Raw genomic sequence first — 19458 nt, 5'->3', positions numbered from 1 at the left:
GTGATATTGTGTGCACCTACCTTGAGGGAGTGAATGAGCCACCACCACATGGAGAGAGTGAGGCCATTTGCAATTCTAACAACTTCACCTCTACCTCTATTGTGTCTTCTCATTTGGTGCTAGGTCCCATATATGATGATGCGCCGATCCGCGACGACTTCGTCCTCCCTTTGGACAAGATGATGGCCATGGTGAACTATGATGCACCCCCCACATGGTTCCATCAAGATGAATATGAGGACCACCATTTGGTCTTTCCCACCTCACCTACACCACTTGAGTGGAGCGATAAAGGTAACATAGGTGAAGGTGATGCACGTTCTTGACATTGATTGCTTGCATGATGTTGATCCACCTATTACCATGCTTCATGCTAGTGCAACTTCCCCATGCGATGATTTGCCCATTTATGATGATTATGATGATTCTCATGTGGAGTCTATTAGTTGTGATGCCATGTTACATAGGATTTCTTGTGATAATTCTCTTGGTCACATCATGTTTGATAATCCGCTTGACTTGTCATATGCTATGCATGAGATCAACCATATGTCATATTTGCAATCTCTTCATAGTGACTATGCATATGCCATCAACATAAATCCAATTTGCACATATGGCATAGATGACAAGCCCATGGTTATTGGCATTTGTTTTTCTTGTGATGATATTGATATGCTCCCTTTGCATCATTTATCTCATTTGCCATGCCATGACCACCTAGCTTCGGATATGCATTGTTTAGGATGTTCTCCATTTTCTCCATATGATGTTTCCGCTATTTCTCATGAGGAGACCCCCATAGTTTCCTCATCCATATTAGGAGATTTTGATTCATCCTATCCATTGCATGATCCCAATAATTGTGTGCACAATATGCTTCCCATGAATAAACATGCTATTGATGTGCCATATACTTCTATGCTAAATTTGCATCCCCATCGTGTCATACATAACAACTATTCTTTCGTGATGGATGACATGTTCTTATACCATGCATCAAATTTCTTTGATCGATGCTATTCTTGTGCTAACTCACATGTGCACATACACATCATGATGGATGATGTGTACATTTACCACGCGCACAATTTCTTTGGTTTGTGTTCCTTTTGTGTAGGTACCCATGAATACTTGTCAACCTCGCAATCCCATGAGTTGACAAAATGAGCTCTGGAGAGCAACGATGCCTTAGGATTCCATGGAGTGTCTTTCCCACCGCTCTCTTCGCGCAAGGACTTCGCACATTTCTTCTACATGGCTCTCACTTGGTTATGGGTTATTCACCACTTCTCACTTTATGCCCATATTGCCATGTTCACTTTGCATGATATGCTCATTCATATGCCTTTGCATGCATTTGTGACACATGCTTTGCATTACACGTGATGATTGATTCTACTATTTGTATGTGTATTTGCAAGCTTGGTGGAGATATTGCTTATTATTGCCATGTTTGCTATGTGCCCCATGCCTACGATGATAATATGATCTTGCTTTGTGTTTGTGCTCGTGATATGTCATGTGCATTGCCTATATCTCTTATTTGCTCACATGACATGATTGCCATGATTTCCTCTAGTGTGTTGCATCTTCGCTCCACTAGTTTGCACGACTTGATTTCTATGCTTTCTCATGTTGCATCCACTTCTTGGATTACTTGCTCCTATCACATGTTTGGTTTCAACAATGTCATTCCTTCACATATGCCATGTCCCATTGATTGCTACATGCTTGCCTTGATTGCCTCACACATGATGAACAATTGCTCTTTCTATTGTGTTGAGTGCCCCTCGATTTTCACTACACCCTATGCACATTATGCTTGGATTTTCTTGCACTTGCATGTGTTTAGTAATATCATCTTGTTGGGTGTTGTGAATGACTCTTATGCCTACCATAGACCATTCATTGAGAGTCTTATGCATGCTTGTTATGACATTGAGGTAGACGCTTGTTCACTTGTCCCACATTAGCACCTTTACCTCACCCTTGCATGATTGTTTCCATGATGCTTCTCCATGTGCTCAATTTATGTGCTTACATGCCATGCCACACCCCCTTGTCACACCATATGCTATGCTTGATGACAACACTTGTTGGGTGAATCACCTCTTGAATGCTTGGTTTTGCTTTAATGCCAACCACATTTGTTTTTCGAACTGCTTGTTATATTTGCTCCTTTTGAAGGAATTACAAGACGGTGCGACATTAGAGAGTGACCATTTCGAGCTTCAACATGATACGTGCTTGGTGGTTGTCCACTTCTACATGACGACGCCTTCTCTTCCCCATGGTGATGAAGATCACGATCCGCGGACGGATCTCTACCAAGGGGGGGAGATGATGCGGAGCATCCCTCGCTCATCCCCATGGACTCTACTACAGCTCGTCAAGCACCTCGAGGATCGATAACAAGAGCACGTGCCCGCACCGTCAAACCCGAGGTTAACTCATTCCGCTTCGAGTTTCATTCGGATTCACTCGAGAACCGGATTCTACCTCATATGGAAACTCTATGCACTCATAGGTACCAAGAACAAGACCGTGAAGAGGCAAGGACGGAGGCACAAGCACATGAAGAGAAGAAGGAGGGAGAAGAGCGAGGAAGCGCGAAGCTACCAAGAAGAAGGGTGAAGAGGGAGAAGCCCCGAGCCTCCCGGGTGCCCGGCGAGGAAGGCCCCGGGTGCCCGGCCCCTTGCTGGCGCTGGCGGTGGCCGCCCGGGTGCCCAGCCAAATGGCCCTGGGTGTCCGGCCCCGCTGCTCGGAGCAGCCTAGCCTGCCCGGGTGCCCGGGCCACCAACCCCCGGTGCCCGGCCCCCCCCCCCCCCCCCCCCCCGCGCCAGCCCAGCCCACTCCGGGTGCCCGGGCCACCTCCCGCGCCGGCCCAGCACGCCCCTGGGTGCCCGGCCGAAGCCGCCTAGCCCCTGCACCGACCCCGGGTGCCCGGGCCTGAGTCCCCTGGGTGCCCGCACCACTCCGAGGCCTGCGTGCCTTTTGGGCTTTTTGCCCTTGTATCCCCCTCCTCTCTTATTTCGTCCCTAAACTATATAAGGGCATCTCCTAGCTCATTTGGAGGATAGAAAAGTATATGATAGACATTTGTGAGCTTTGCTCCATGGATCCACTCCACTAGGAGATCAAGACCTCCTCTTGGAGTGACCAAACATCAAGACCTCCTCCTTGGGGAAGGATCCATATCATAGGATCATCAAGCCCTCATCTCCTTCATAGGATTTGGGATGAACTCTACCATGTATCTTGTTTCCCTTTGATTGTTCATGTACCTTGTGGATCTTGTGTGTTTGTTGGTCTAGTGGATGTGTGATTTGGACTTGTTCTTGAGTGTTCCTCTTGTTTTCCCTCTTGTGTTCATCTTGTTCTTGGGGATTCCCCCTCCAATTCATGGAAGATCTTCACTTAGGGTTCCACCCTACAACACTATGGGTAGTATCGGGAGGTATGAACCATGGAAAAGTTGGAATACAATAGATATTACACCAATATAAATAAAGAATGAGTTTGCAACAGTACCTTAAAGTGGTGATTTATTTTCTTATACTAACGGAGCTTATGAGATTTTCTGTTGAGTTTTGTGTTGTGAAGTTTTCAAGTTTTGGGTAAGGATTTGATGGACTATGGAATAAGGAGTGGCAAGAGCCTAAGCTTGGGGATGCCCAAGGCACCCCAATGTAATATTCAAGGACAACCAAAAGCCTAAGCTTGGGGATGCCCCGGAAGGCATCCCCTCTTTCGTCTTCGTCTATCGGTAACTTTACTTGAGGCTATATTTTTATTCACTACAAGATATGTGTTTTGCTTGGAGCGTCTTGTATGATTTGAGTCTTTTCTTTTTAGTTTACCACAATCGCCATTGTTGTACACACCTTTTCGGAGACACACATGAATCGTGATTTATTAGAATACTCTATGTGCTTCACTTATATCTTTTGAGCTAGGCAATATTGCTCTAGTACTTCACTTATATCTTTTTAGAGCACGGCGGTGGATTTATTTTATAGAAATTGATGAACTCTCATGCTTCACTTATATTATTTTGAGAGTCTTTTAGAACAGCATGGTAATTTGCTTTGGTTATAAATTTAGTCCTAATATGATAGGTATCCAAGGGGGATATAATAAAAACTTTCATATAAAGTGCATTGAATACTATGAGAAGTTTGATTCTTTATGATTGATTTGAGATATGAAGATGGTGATATTAGAGTTATGCTACCGGAGTAATTGTGAGTTTGAGAAATACTTGTGTTGAGGTTTGTGAGTCCCGTAGCATGCGCTTATGGTGAACCGCTATGTAACGAAGTTGGAGCACGAGGTATTTTTTGATTGTCATCCTTTGTGTGGAGGTCGGGATCGCGCGATGGTTAATTCCTACCAACCCTTCCCCTCGGAGCATGCTCATAGTGCTTGGTTTCGATGACCAATAGATTTTTGCAGTAAGTATGTGAGTTCTTTATGACTAATGTTGAGTCCATGGATTATACGCACTCTCACCCTTCCACCATTGCTAGCCTCTCTTGTACCACGCAACTTTTGCCGGTACCATACACCCACCATATACCTTCCTCAAAAAATCCACCATACCTACCTATTATGGCATTTCCATAGCCATTCCAAGATATATTGCCATGCAACTTTGCACCATTCCGTTTATTATGACACATTTCGTCATTGTCATATTGCTTTGCATGATCATGTAGTTGACATCGTATTTGTGGCAAAGACACCTTTCATAATTCTTTCATACATGTCACTCTTGATTCATTACACATCCTGGTACACCGCCGGAGGCATTCACATAGAGTCATGTTTTTGTTCTAAGTATCGAGTTGTAATTTTCCGAGTTGTAAGTAAATAGAAGTATGATGATCATCATTATTAGAGCATTGTACCATGTGAGGAAAAAAAGAGTCCAAATAAAAAATAGAAAGGCCCAAACAAAAGAATGAGACAAAAAGAGAGAACACGCAATGTTACTATCCTTTTCCACACTTGTGCTTCAAAGTAGCACCATGATCTTCATGCTAGAGAGTTTCCTATTTTTGTCATTTTCATATACTAGTGGGAGTTTTTAATTACAGAACTTGGCTTGTATATTCCAACGATGGGCTTCCTCAAATCACCCTAGGTCTTCATGAGCAAGCAAGTTAGATGCACACCCACTTAGTTTATTTATGAACTTTCATACACTTATAGCTCTAGTGCATCCGTTGCATGGCAATCCCTACTCACTCACATTGATATCTATTGATGGGCATCTCCATAGCTCGTCGATACACCTAGTTGATGTGAGACTATCTCCCTCTTTTTGTCTTCTCCACAGCCACCATTCTATTCCACCTATAGTGCTATGTCCATGGCTCACGCTCATGTATTGCATGAAAGTTGAAGAAGTTTGAGAATACTAAAGTATGAAACAATTGCTTGATTGAAACCGGGGTTGTACATGATTTGAATATTTTGTGTGATGGAGATGGAGCATAGCCAGACTATATGATTTTGTAGGGATAAGCTTTCTTTGGCCATGTTATTTTGAGAAGACATAATTGCCTTGTTAGTATGCTTCAAGTATTATTGTTTTTATGTCAATATTAAACTTTTGTTTTGAATCTCTCGGATCTGAACATTCATGCCACAACAGAGAGAATTACATGGATAAATATGTTAGGTAGCATTCCACATCAAAAATTCTGTTTTTATCATTTACCTACTCGAGGACGAGCACGAATTAAGCTTGGGGATGCTTGATACGTCTCCAACGTATCTATAATTTTTTATTGTTCCATGCTATTATATTATCTGTTTTGGATGTTTTATATGCATTAATATGCTATTTTATATATTTTTGGGACTAACCTATTAACCTAGAGCCTAGTGCCAGTTTCTGTTTTTGCCTGTTTTAGAGTTTCGCAGAAAAGGAATACCAAACGGAGTCCAAACAGAATAAAACTTTCGCGATGGTCTTTCTTGGACCAGAAGCAAACCAGGAGACTTGGATATGAAGTTGGAGGAGCCACGAGGGTGGAGAGCGCTCCCCTACCTCGAGGGCCCCTCGTGGGTCTCCTAACCTAATTATTTTGCCCATATATTCTCTTATACCCCAAACCATCAGGGGGAGCCACGAAAAACACTTTTCCAGTGCCGCAACCTTCTGTACCCATGAGATCCCATCTAGGGGCCTTTTCTGGCATCCGACCGAAGGGGGATCCGATCACGGAGGACTTCTACTTCAACACCATTTCCCTTCCAATGAAAGATGAGTAGTTTACCACAGAGCTACGGGTCCATAGCTAGTAGCTATATGGCTTTTTCTCTCTCTTTGAATCTCAATACCATGTTCTCCTCGATGTTCTTGGAGATCTATTCGATGTAATACTCTTTTGCGGTGTGTTTGCCGAGATCCGATGAATTGTGGATTTATGATCAGATTATCTATGCATATTATTTGAATCTTCTCTGAATTCTTATATGCATGATTTGATATCTTTGCAAGTCTCTTCGAATTATCGGTTTAGTTTAGCCTACTAGATTGGTTTTTCTTACAATGGGAGAAGTGCTTAGCTTTGGGTTCAACCTTGCGGTGTCCATTCCCAGTGATAGTAGGGGCAGCAATGCATGTATTGTATTGTTGCCATCAAGGATAAAAAGATGGGGTTTTCATCATATTGCTTGAGTTAATTCCTCTACATCATGTCATCTTACTTAATGTGTTACTCCGTTCTTTATGAACTTAATACTCTAGATGCATGTTGGATAGCGGTCGATGTGTGGAGTAATAGTAGTAGATGCAGAATCGTTTCGGTCTACTTGACACAGACATGATGCCTATGTTCATGATCATTGCCTTAGATATCGTCATAATTATGCGCTCTTCTATCAATTGCTCGACAGTAATTTGTTCACCCACCGTATTATTTTCTATCTTGAGAGAAGCCACTAGTGAAACCTATGCCCCACGGGTCTCTTTTCGATCATATAAGTTCTTTTTTCCATCATATTAGTTTCCGATCTACTATTTTGCAATCTTTTACTTTTCGATCTATAAACCAAAAATACCAAAAATATTTACTTACCGTTTATCTATCTCAATCAGATCTTAGTTTTGCAAGTAACTGTGAAGGGATTGACAACCCTTTATCGCGTTGGGTGCAAGTTTGTTTGATTGTTTGTGGAGGTATTCGGTGACTTGTGAGGTTTCTCCTACTGGATTGATACCTTGGTTCTCAAACTGAGGGAAATACTTACTCTACTTTGCTGCATCACCCTTTCCTCTTCAAGGGAAAAACCCATGCAAGATCAAGAGGTAGCACTGTCTCTAATGCATAACCCCAAATTGATAGTGGTAAATCGGTAAGAGACATCATAGATCGCACCATATCTAATAAAGTATGGTTACGGTGTTCGGATACATCATTATGTTGTGGTGTTCCAGGTGGCGTGAGTTGTGAAACTATTCCACATTTTTTAAATGAAGGCCAAACTCGTAACTCAACTATTCATCTCCACGATTAGTCGAAGAAACTTTATTTTCTTGTTACAATGATTTTCCACTTCACTCTGAAATTGTTTGAACTTTTCAAATGTTTCAGACTTGTGTTTCATTAAGTAGATATACCCATATCTGCTCAAATCATCTGGGAAGGTCAAAAAATAACGATACCCTCCATGAGCCTCAACACTCATCGGACGACACACATCGGTATGTATTATTTCCAATAAGTCATTGGCTCGTTCCATTGTTCCGGAAAATGGAGTCTTAGTCATGTTGCCCATGAGGCATGGTTCGCAAGTATCAAATGATTCATAATCAAGTGATTCCAAAAGTCGATCTGCATGGAGTTTCTTCATGCGCTTTACACCAATATGACCTAAACGGCAGTGCCACAAGTATGTTGCACTATCATTATCAACTTTGCATCTTTTGGCATCAATATTATGAATATGTGCATCACTACAATCGAGATTCAATAAACCATCCACATTGGGTGTATGACCATAGAAGGTTTTATTCATGTAAACAGAACAACAATTATTCTTTGTCTTAAATGAATAACCGTATTGCAATAAACATGATCCTATCTTGTTCATGCTCAATGAAAACACCAAATAACATTTATTTAGGTTCAACACTAATCTCGAAAGTATAGAGAGTGTGCGATGATGATCATATCAATCTTGGAACCACTTCCAACACACATCGTCACTTCACCCTCAACTAGTCTCCATTTATTCTGCAACTCCTATTTTGAGTTACAAATCTTAGTAACCAAATAGGTACCAAAATACCCAGGGGCTACTACGAGCACTAGTAAGGTACACATCAATAACATGTATATCAAATATACATTTGTTCACTTTGCCATCCTTCTTATCCGCCAAATATTTTGGGTAGTACCGCTTCCAGTGACCATTTCCTTTGCAGTAGAAGCACTCAGTTTCAGGCTTTGGTCCAGCTTTGGGATTCTTCATGGGAGTGAAAAATTGCTTGCCATTCTTCTTGAAGTTCCCTTTCTTTCCCTTGTCATTTTTCTTGAAACTAGTGGTCTTGTTAACCAGCAACACTTGATGCTCTTTCTTGATTTCTACCTTCGTTGATTTCAGCATCACAAAAAGCTCGGGAATCATTTTCGCCATCCCTTGCATATTATAGTTCATCACGAAGTTCTAGTAGCTTGGTGATAGTGACTAGAGAACATTGTCAATCACTACCTTATCTGGAAGATTAACTCCCACTTGATTCAAGCAATTGTAGTACCCAGACATTCTGAGCACATGCTCACTAGCTGATCTATTCTCATCCATCTTGTAGGCAAAGTACTTGTCAAAGGTCTCATACCTCTCGACATGGGCATGAGTCTGAAATACCAATTTCAGCTCTTGGAACATCTTATATGCTCTGTGGTGTTCAAAACATTTTTTAAGTACCGGTTCTAAGTTGTAAATCATGGTGCCCTAAACTATCAAGTAGTCATCATATCGAGTTTGCCAAATGTTCATAATGTCTGCATCTGCTCCTGCAATAGGTCTGTCACCTAGCGGTGCATTAAGGACATAATTCTTCCGTGCATCAATGAGGATAATCCTCAGATCATGGACCCAGTCCGCATCATTGCTACTATCATCTTTCAATTTTTCTCTAGGAACATATCGAAAAACATAGGGGAGTTGCAACGCGAGCTATTGATCTACAACATAATTTGCAAGTACTATCAGGACTAAGTTCATGATAAATTAAAGTTCAATTAATCAAATTACTTAAGAACTCCCACTTAAACTGACATCCCTTAAGTTATCTAAGTGTAATGTGATCCAAATCAACTAACCCATGTCCGATCATCACGTGAGATGGGGTAGTCATCAATGGTGAACATCTCTATGTTGATCATATCTATATGATTCACGTTCGACCTTTTGGTCTCCAGTGTTCCGAGGCCATGTCTGTACATGCTAGGCTCGTCAAGTTTAACCTGAGTACTCCACATGTGCAAAACTGTCTTGCACCCATTGTATGTGAACGTAGAGCTTATCACACCCGATCATCACGTGATGTCTCAGCATGAAGAGACTGTCGCAACGGTGCATACTCGGAGAGAACACTTATACCTTGAAATTTTAGTTAAGGGATCATCTTATAATGCTACCGCCGTACTAAGAAAAATAAGATGCATAAAAGATAAACATCACATGCAATCAAAATATGTGACATGATATGGCCATCATCATCTTGTGCTTTTGATCTCCATCTCCAAAGCATCATCATGATCTCCATCATCACTGGCTCGACACCTTTATCTCCATCGTAGCATTGTGGTCGTCTCACCAACTTTCTACAACTATCACTACCGCTTAGTGATAAAGTAAAGCAATTACATGGTGTTTGAATTTCATGCAATAAAGCGACAACCATAAGGCTCCTGCTAGTTGTCGATAACTTTTACAAAACATGATTATTTCATACAACAACGTATATCCCATCATGTCTTGACCATATCACATCACAACATGCCCTGCAAAAATAAGTTAGACGTCCTCTACTTTGTTGTTGCAAATTTTACGTGACTGTTACGGGCTTCTAGCAAGAACTGTTCTTACCGACGGCACAAAACCACAACGGTGATTTATCAAGTTTGTTGTTTTAACCTTCAACAAGGACCGGCCGCAGTCAAATTCAATTCAACTAAAGTTGGAGAAACAGACGCCCACCAGCCACCTTTATGCAAAACTAGTTGCATGTCTGTCGGTGGAACCGGTCTCATGAATGTGGCCGTGTAAGGTTGGTCCGGGCCGCTTCATCCAACAATACTGCCGAATCAAAATAATACATTGGTGGTAAGCAGTATGATGATCACCGCACACAACTCTTTGTGTTATACTCGTGCATATCATGTACGCATAGACCTGGCTCAGATGCCACCATTGGGGAACGTTGCATGGAATTTCAAAAAATTCCTATGCACACGCAATGATCTATCCATGGAGATGCATAGCAACGAGAAGGCGAGATTGTATGTCTACATACCCTCATAGACCGAAAGCGGAGGCATTTGCCAACGCGATTGATGTAGTCATACTATTCGCGATCCGATCACGATCCAACCGATCTAGGGCCAAACGTACGGCACCTCCGAGTTTAGCACACGTGCGGCTTGATGACGTCTCCTCCTTCTTGATCCAGCAAGCAGGAGAGGAGAAGTAGATGGATCACAATCAATACGATGGTGTGGTGGTGATGGTGGTGGTGGAGCACCGACAGCTTGGGTAATTTGATATGTGGGTGGACCGGTGCTTGTGTACCGCCCTGCCTTGGACAAGCATCCCACTTATGATTAACCCCCCTCGCAAGCATCCATGATACGTCTCCAACATATCTATAATTTTTTATTGTTCCATGCTATTATATTACCTGTTTTGGATGTTTAATGGGCTTTACTAAGCACTTCTATATTATTTTTAGTACTAACCTATTAACCGGAGGCCCAGCCCAAATTGTTAATTTTTGCCTATTTCAGTGTTTCGCAGAAAAGGAATATCAAACGGAGTGCAAATGGAATGAAACCTTCGAGAGAGTTATTTTTGGAACAAACGCAATCCATGAGACTTGGAGTGGACGTCAAGAAAAAAAAGAGGCGGGCACGAGGCAAGGAGGCGCGCCCCCACCCTCGTGGGCCCCTCGTGGCTCCCCTGACCGACTTCCTTCGCCTATATATACTCATATACCCTGAAAACATCCGGGAGCACCATGAAACCCTATTTCCACCGCCGCAACCTTCTGTACCTATGAGATCCCATCTTGGGGCCTTTTTCGGTGCTCCGTTGGAGGGAGAATCGATCATGGAGGGCTTCTACATCAACACCATAGCCTCTCCGATGAAGTGTTAGTAGTTTACCACAGACCTTCGGGTCCATAGTTATTAGCTAGATGACTTCTTCTCTCTCTTTGGATCTCAATACAAAGTTCTCCTCGATCTTCTTGGAGATCTATTCGATGTAATTCTTTTTGCGGTGTGTTTGTCGAGATCCGATGAATTGTGGGTTTATGATCAAGATTATCTATGAACAATATTTAAATCTCCTCTGAATTCTTTTATGTATGGTTGGTTATCTTTGCAAGTCTCTTCGAATTATCAGTTTGGTTTGGCCTACTAGATTGATCTTTCTTGCAATGGGAGAAGTGTTTAGCTTTGGGTTCAATCTTGCGGTGTCCTTTCCCAGTGACAGCAGGGGCAGCAAGGCACGTATTGTATTGTTGCCATCGAGGATAAAAAGATGGGGTTTATATCATATTGCTTGAGTTTATCCCTCTAAATCATGTCATCTTGCCTAATCCGTTACTCTGTCTTATGAACTTAATACTCTAGATGCATGCTGGATAGCGGTCGATGTGTGGAGTAATAGTAGTAGATGTAGAATTGTTTCGATCTACTTGTCACGGACGTGATGCCTATATACATGATCATGCCTAGATATTCTCATAACTATGCACTTTTCTATCAATTGCTCGATAGGAATTTGTTCACCCACCGTAATACTTATGCTATCTTGAGAGAAGCCACTAGTGAAACCTATGGCCCCCGGGTCTATTTTCCATCATATAAGTTTCCGATCTATTTTATTTTGCAATCTTTACTTTCCCATCTATATCATAAAAATACCAAAAAAATTATCTTATTATCTCTATCAGATCTCACTTTTGCAAGTGGCCGTGAAGGGATTGACAACCCCTTTATTGCATTGGTTGCAAGGTTCTTATTTGTTTGTGCAGGTACGAGGGATTTGCGTGTAGCCTCCTACTGGATTGATACCTTGGTTCTCAAAAACTAAGGGAAATACTTGCGCTACTTTACTGCATCACCCTTTCCCCTTCAAGGGAAAACCAACGCATGCTCAAGAGGTAGCAAGAAGGATTTCTGGCGCCGTTGCTGGGGAGTCTACGCACAAGTCAAGACATACCAAGTATCCATCACAAAATCTTATCCCTCGCATTACATTATTTGTCATTTGCCTCTCGTTTTCCTCTCCCCCACTTCACCCTTGCCGTTTTATTCGCCCTATTTTTCCCGGTTCACCTCTTTTCTGCTTGCCTCTTGTTTGCTTGTGTGTTGGATTGTTTGTCACGATGGCTCAAGATAATACTAAATTGTGTGATTTCTCCAATACCAACAACAATGATTTTCTTAGCACTCTGGTTGCTCCTCTTACCGATGCTGAGTCTTGTGAAATTAATGTTGCTTTGTTGAATCTTGTCATGAAAGATCAATTCTCTGGCCTTCCTAGTGAAGATGCCGCTACTCATCTAAACAACTTTGTTGATTTGTGTGATATGCAAAAGAAGAAAGACGTGGATAATGATATTGTTAAATTGAAGCTATTTCCGTTTTCACTTAGAGATCGTGCTAAAACTTGGTATTCGTCTTTGCCTAAAAATAGTATTGATTCATGGAATAAGTGCAAATATGCTCTCTAAGTATTTTCCTCCCGCTAAGATCATCTCTTAGAAATGATATTATCAATTTTAAGCAACTTGATCATGAGCATTTTGCACAATATTGGGAGAGGATGAAATTAATGATTCGCAATTGCCCTACACATGGACTGAATTTATAGATGATTATACAAAAATTTTATGTTGGATTGAATTTTGCTTCTAGAAATCTTTTCGATTCGGCCGCGGGAGGCACTTTTATGGAAATCACTTTAGGAGAAGCTACTAAACTCCTAGATAATATTATGGTTAATTATTCTCAATGGCACACCGAAAGATCTACTAGTAAAAAGGTTCATGCAATAGAAGAGATTAATGTTTTGAGTGGAAAGATGGATGAACTTATGAAATTGTTTGCTAATAAGAGTGCTCCTATTGATCCTAGTGATATGCCTTTGTCTACTTTGATTGAGAATAATAATGAATCTATGGATGTAAATTTGTTGGTAGGAATAATTTTGGTAACAATGCTTATAGAGGAAACTTCAATCCTAGGCCGTTCCCTAGTAATTCCTCTAATAATTATGGTAATTCCTGCAACAACTCTTATAGAAATTTTAATAAGATGCCCTCTGATTTTGAGATTAGTGTTAAAGAGTTTATGATTTCTCAAAAGAATTTCAATGCTTTGCTTGAAGAAAAATTGCCTAAGATTGATGAATTGGCTAGGAACGTGGATAGAATTTCTCTTGATGTTGATTCTTTGAAACTTAGATCTATTCCACCTAAGCATAATATCAATGAGTCTCTCAAATCTATGAGAATTTCCATTCATGAGTGCAAGGAAAGAACCGCAAGGATGCGTGCTAAGAAAGATTGCTTTGTAAAAGCGTGTTCTTCTAGTTTTCATGATAATAGGGATGAAGATCTAAACGTGATTGATGTGTATCCTATTAAATCTTTGTTTTGCAATATGAATCTTGATAATGATGGGACTGGAGATGAGTCAACTTTAGTTAAAAGGTGTCCCAAGGATTAAGAGTTTTTAGATCTTGATGCAAAAATTGGTAAAAGTGGGATTGAAGAGGTCAAAACTTTACATAGGAATGAACCCACTATTTTGGATTTCAAGGAATTTAATTATGATAATTGTTCTTTAATAGATTGATTTCCTTGTTGCAATCCGTGTTAAATTCTCCTCATGCTTATAGTCAAAATAAAGCCTTTACTAAACATATCGTTGATGCTCTAATGCAATCTTAGGAAGAAAAACTTGAATTAGAAGTTTCTATCCCTAGAAAACTTTATGATGAGTGGGAACCTACTATTAAATTAAAATTAAAGATCATGAATGTTATGCTTTGTGTGATTTGGCTGCTAGTGTTTTCACGATTCCAAAAACTTTGTGTGATGCGTTAGGTTTCCATGAATTTGATGATTGCTCTTTAAACTTGCACCTTGTAGATTCCACCATCAAAAAACCTATGGGAAGGATTAATGATGTTCTTATTGTTGCAAATAGGAATTATGTGCCCGTAGATTTTATTGTTCTTGATATAGATTGCAATCTTTCATGTCCTATTATTCTTGGTAGACCTTTCTTAGAACGATTGGTGCAATTATTGATATGAAAGAAGGAAATATTAGATTCTAATTTCCATTAAGGAAATAAGGAAAGGCATGGAACACTTTCCTAGGAAGAAAATTAAATTACCTTATGAATCTATTATGAGAGCCACCTATGAATTGAATACCAAAGATGCCAATACTTAGATCTATTCTCGCTTTTATGCCTAGCTATGGGCGTTAAACAATAGCGCTTGTTGGGAGGCAACCCAATTTTATTTTTGTTCCTTGCTTTTTGTTCCTGTTTAGTAATAAATAATTCATCTAGCCTCTGGTTAGATGTGGTTTTATGTTTTAATTAGTGTTTTTGTGCCAAGTAGAACCTATAGGATCATCTTGGGTGATAGTTAATTTGATCTTGCTGAAAAACAGAAACTTTTGCGCGCAAGAGAATAATTTTAATAAATCACATAAACGTGTTTTCAGTTGATTATTTTTGCAGAAGATTAATAGACAAATTTCCTAGGACTTCTTATTTTGGTAGAATTTTTAGGGTTCCAGAAGTATTCGAAAGTTACATATTACTACAGACTGTTTTGTTTTTGATAGATTCTGTTTTTCGTGTGTTGTTTGCTTATTTTGATGAATCTATGGCTAGTATCGGGGGGTATGAACCATAGAGAAGTTGGAATACAGTAGGTTTAACACCACTATAAATAAAGAATGAGTTCATTACAGTACCTTAAAGTGGTGGTTTGCTTTCTTGCACTAACGAAGCTCATGAGATTTTCTGTTGAGTTTTGTGTTGTGAAGTTTTTAAGTTTTGGGTAAAGATTTGATGGATTATGGAATATGGAGTGGCAAGAGCCTAAGCTTGGGGATGCCCAAGGCACCCCAAGGTAAAATTCAAATAAATATGATTCTAACCTGTTAAGTATTTTTAAATATTATTTTAGAAGATATTAAAGTCAAACAAATGTTTTTCTAAATTATCTGTATCTTTTAAAGCGTAACTTCGATTTTAACATGTTATATATGCAATTTGATTAGAAAAATGTGTGAAATCTGAATATGATGTTAATTTTACCTGTTGATTATTTTTTAAATATTATTTTGGAAGCAAACTTTTAATCTATAGCGCACAATCCATTTTCTTTCGTACCCGCGGTGATTCGAATTGCAAATAAACACCCACTATAACCATATAGGGAAAAGAAAACATAGACAACTACACATGCATACCTCTAAAAACGTCGTGGGAGAAAACAACAGATTTATCATGGCGAGTGTGTGTGTGTGTGTGTGTGTGTGTGTGTGTGTGTGTGTGAGAGAGAGAGAGAGGGGTGAGAGCGACGCCTTAGGATTAACCACATTCAAACATGTTTTGGTTTGTGTGAACACTGAGTCCACCGCCGGATAGGGTGAGAAGAAGGATAAGCGGCAACACAAATATGATGCCTAGCTAAAATAAAGGAGATGAATCTATGTGTGGTCTTGAGTGATGGTTGTTGGATTAAGAATGTGTTGTGCCTTTGCTCCCGTTGCAACTCACGGGCTCTTTTGCTAGTGTAATACTCATATTTTGCCCTAGTTTAATTTGGTAGCAAGATGTCTACAAAACAAGTTATGTAGCAAGATGTCTGCCTAACAGAATGTTCAACTTACAAGTTTGTCTTACTATGTATAATCTGGAAGCACGTACCCGTGAAGTTCTATAGGCAGTTGTTTTATAAGTTGTTAAAGTTGCAAAGATTGGATCTTTTTACCATCTCAGTTTGTATAACAAATCCTGTCCACCAAACAAGTTTTTTTTAGGGGACACAAAACAAGTTTTTATGAAAAGGGATTGGAGACTTAAGATGTGACGGGAATTGAAGGGGTTGGTGAAAAGAAGGGATTCACCAAATCCCATGAAATACCAAACAAATCATCCAGAGAGAGAATCCGGAGTGCCGACGAACACCGCTGACATCTGAAGTGCCGAGGAACAGCAGGTGAACTGGAAGGGAACATTATCTGGCGACATCCTGATGGAGACCTGATTGCCGTACATCTGTGTGTGTATGCTTCCAACCACAGCCACAGGCACGGCGCATGGGACATTTGGACGTTGTCCCTACTCCCTAGCCATGGAAGCTCCAAAAGGCTTCGGCCCCAGTCGTGCCCCGACGCTCCAAAGCTTTCGTTCTCCAGATCCCATCTCAGGCACATGAACCAGTGGCCTGCGCGGGAGCACGGATCCACTTCATCGTCAGAAACAAAAAAGAAAAAGAAAAAACACGGGGCCGAACGTCCTTAGGGCACCAACGCCACCAAGCGGCATGTAAGGAGGCGCCACCAACGCCTCAGTTATTATTTACACATGCCCCCTTTGTACATTTGCATGTGCCCCCCTCAAAAACAGCCCATCTTCGTGAAACAACAACAGAGCTATGCATGTGTTCCCTACATCCACATCGTCAGTTTCTACCAAGAAGGTACGAACACTATACCAGCTGATCTTATCTGAATCAAAACAAGACGCTTGAGTTAACCAAACTTAAAGCACATCATTTAGGCCTTGTTCTGTTACTTTACATGTGATCAATCAACACAATAGTGAATGTTGCCCAGCTGAACAAATAAAGCGTAGTACATGCTAAAATTCAGTACATTTAAAGTAAGCTCTCATCAGTACAGCAAGCAACAAGTTGAAACATTCATATCTTGCGCCTTCAGGTTGGCATCAATTTTATTTCATAATGATTATATTGGCATGTGATCAGCGTGAACCCATTTTCCATTCCTGTATTCACATCTGAAATTTTTGATGATCAAAATATTTAGCAGAAATCTTGACAAAAAATCCATCTCAATAAACAATAGTACAAGCTAGCAAATTGTGAGGGATGGCAAATTGCCAAAAATCATTCATAGCATCAAAAGATCGCTGATCAGAAGCAGTTCACCAAATAAAGGTGCATCATATGCTGCCATCTTGGTATAGGAATTAACATGACCTTAATATACATATATTTACAAGCGTATTATTTAGTTCACTAATTTATATAATTAAACCAAACAGCTTCACTACAGATCACTTGGTGACTTCATATTCTCCTTGTACGCCATCCTATGCTGGCAGAAATGCACATCTACATGATAACATCAAGAATTACAACAACCTAATAAACCCTCTCAAAAGATCGTACAACATTAAATATGTGAAACCATAAACACTTCTGTGATGCCAAATAACCTGCATGTCTGTTGCGCCATCTAATTCTCCTGATCATGTGTAGAACATCTCACCGTGTGTAGAACATCTCGCCAGTCTCCCATTTATCAACGACCATGCCAATAGCCGGCTCCAAGCTTTTGTCACACTCAGCCACGTATACTGAACCCTGCAAAATTACATTAGAACTATCATTTGTAAGTTAAATTTGGCACTTCTATACTGAAAATCAAACAATACTTGCACGGATCGGTATGCTACTTGTTTTCCTTGGTGTACTTTAACTATCTCCACCACATGAAGCCGACTGATTTGCATCCTTCCAAATAAGAAAAATAAATAGGAAGGATAAATAAATAAATGATATGGTAAAAAAAGACACAATTATTTGATTCACCAAATTATGTACCATGAAACTGCTATTGGCGTCATCTTCAAGTGCAATTGGAGTAGTCGATCCTACACTCTGACCAGTGCTCTCCGTCGGCTCCATTAATGACTTTTTGGTGCATATGAAATTGGTAAACATTTGTTTTGATTCCTAGTAACACTACTGGAACATGCAAAAAAGTGAAGCTTAACTATGCCGCCAATTGTCTATAACAAGCATCTGACGCTACATACAGCAGCGGCATACACATTTGAAATGGTAAGAACGTGCAACCAAGTGTTACACTTTTGCTATGTAGTTAATCAAGAAAGTAGCAGTCGACAATCGCACATGTACTGAGTTCAGAGTGCCGAGTACGAAAGGTCTGTTACTCGCCCTCCATGTCATTGTTCTCTTGTTAGAGAACTAAACAATGCTTACATCTTATTTTACCCATAATATTTGTGGATAGTCAAAGAAGACACTATTTTGATTAGCAGGCCAGTTTATTTGGCCAGCAAGTCAGCTTATTACACTGTGATAAAGTAATTTTGATCCATGAAACTTTCCTAATTCCAGCTGCTGCAAAGTGAGAACAAGTACATAGATTTTCAATACTGGGAGGTCCCAGCCTGACCTAGAGTTCTACTGGGATTTTCTGTTAGTCAAGCATTATTGAGCCTCATTTGGCATGAATTTTAGTCAATTACTCTAAATGCTCACTTATGCTAGGCTGTAGAGGTTTTCAACTACTGTATGTAGGAGACATTCTATGACACTTTGTAAGAAAGATTACGTGTATATGTCCATCTGAATTGAACAGATAATAAGGCCAGTTTCGACATCCAGTTCAATTAGAGAATTGATTTTCCTCTCCCGCAGCGCCGACATCCAGTTCTAAAACCAAAGAATCAAAATCGGGAAAGCGGGCACTAGAAAACGACCAGGTACTGAGACAAAAGGAGGCGCTGCCTCTTACCTGATCGTCGTTGAGTAGGGTCACCGACTCCCGCGACTTGGTCGGATCTAGCTGCGGCGACGAGAGGTTCGTCTCCGCTCCCATGGGGATGCCAACAGCTTCTGCCGGCTCTGAGCAAACTATTCGGCGCACGCGCAATAGCCCTCTAGGTTGCTCTTGATTGGGGCGTCCAGCAGCGGATGGGGCATGCTCCGTGGTGGCCGGCGGCGGTAGGATATGACCTAGGCGGCGGCGGTGGGGAAAATTTCGTATTGAAGAAGAGGAAAACAGAACAGAGCGGTGTGCACTTCAGCTGAATCACGGAATAACCCAGGGTGTCTTTTGCATAAATTGCAATGCAAACTGAGCCTGCCCATCCTGTGCCTTCACTCCAGATCGAACGG

At 40.6% G+C, this 19458-nt stretch overlaps 1 protein-coding gene across 24 annotated transcripts; it reads right to left on the bottom strand.

Moving 5' to 3' along the window:
• Nucleotides 1–17038: 17038 nt before the first annotated feature.
• On the bottom strand, nucleotides 17039–19458 carry LOC123131663 (uncharacterized). 24 transcript variants are annotated; one of them, XR_006464310.1, is made up of 6 exons: nucleotides 19076–19458; nucleotides 18893–18993; nucleotides 18136–18279; nucleotides 17988–18045; nucleotides 17748–17895; nucleotides 17039–17306 (listed from the first exon to the last, which is right to left on the bottom strand). XR_006464310.1 is itself a non-coding variant. In XM_044551337.1 (4 exons), the coding sequence occupies exons 1-4, from the start codon at nucleotides 19157–19159 to the stop codon at nucleotides 17224–17226; spliced, it is 363 nt and encodes a 120-aa protein (XP_044407272.1). In that variant the 5' UTR covers nucleotides 19160–19453; the 3' UTR covers nucleotides 17039–17223. The 24 variants fall into 24 exon arrangements, 5 of the variants coding, with proteins under 5 accessions (XP_044407272.1, XP_044407288.1, XP_044407297.1 ...); XR_006464312.1 differs by having other exon boundaries at nucleotides 17801–17895; XR_006464317.1 differs by lacking the exon at nucleotides 17039–17306 and adding an exon at nucleotides 17453–17643 and having other exon boundaries at nucleotides 17801–17895.

The sequence above is a fragment of the Triticum aestivum genome, chromosome 1B, assembly GCF_018294505.1.
Source record: "Triticum aestivum cultivar Chinese Spring chromosome 1B, IWGSC CS RefSeq v2.1, whole genome shotgun sequence".
Lineage (NCBI taxonomy): Eukaryota > Viridiplantae > Streptophyta > Magnoliopsida > Poales > Poaceae > Triticum > Triticum aestivum.
Note: the sequence above shows the minus strand (reverse complement) of the source record. Positions and strands in the feature narration are given on the sequence as shown.

Excerpts from the sequence above, each read along its gene's own strand:
- LOC123131663 (XM_044551337.1), bottom strand. The coding sequence starts at position 19,159 with ATGGGAGCGGAGACGAACCTCTCGTCGCCGCAGCTAGATCCGACCAAG. Across the intron at positions 18,994-19,075 it reads CCCTACTCAACGACGATCAG|AACTGGATGTCGGCGCTGCG; the intron begins GTAAGAGGCAGC and ends CTTTGGTTTTAG. Across the intron at positions 17,896-18,892 it reads ATTCAGATGGACATATACAC|GGTTCAGTATACGTGGCTGA; the intron begins GTAATCTTTCTT and ends GTAATTTTGCAG.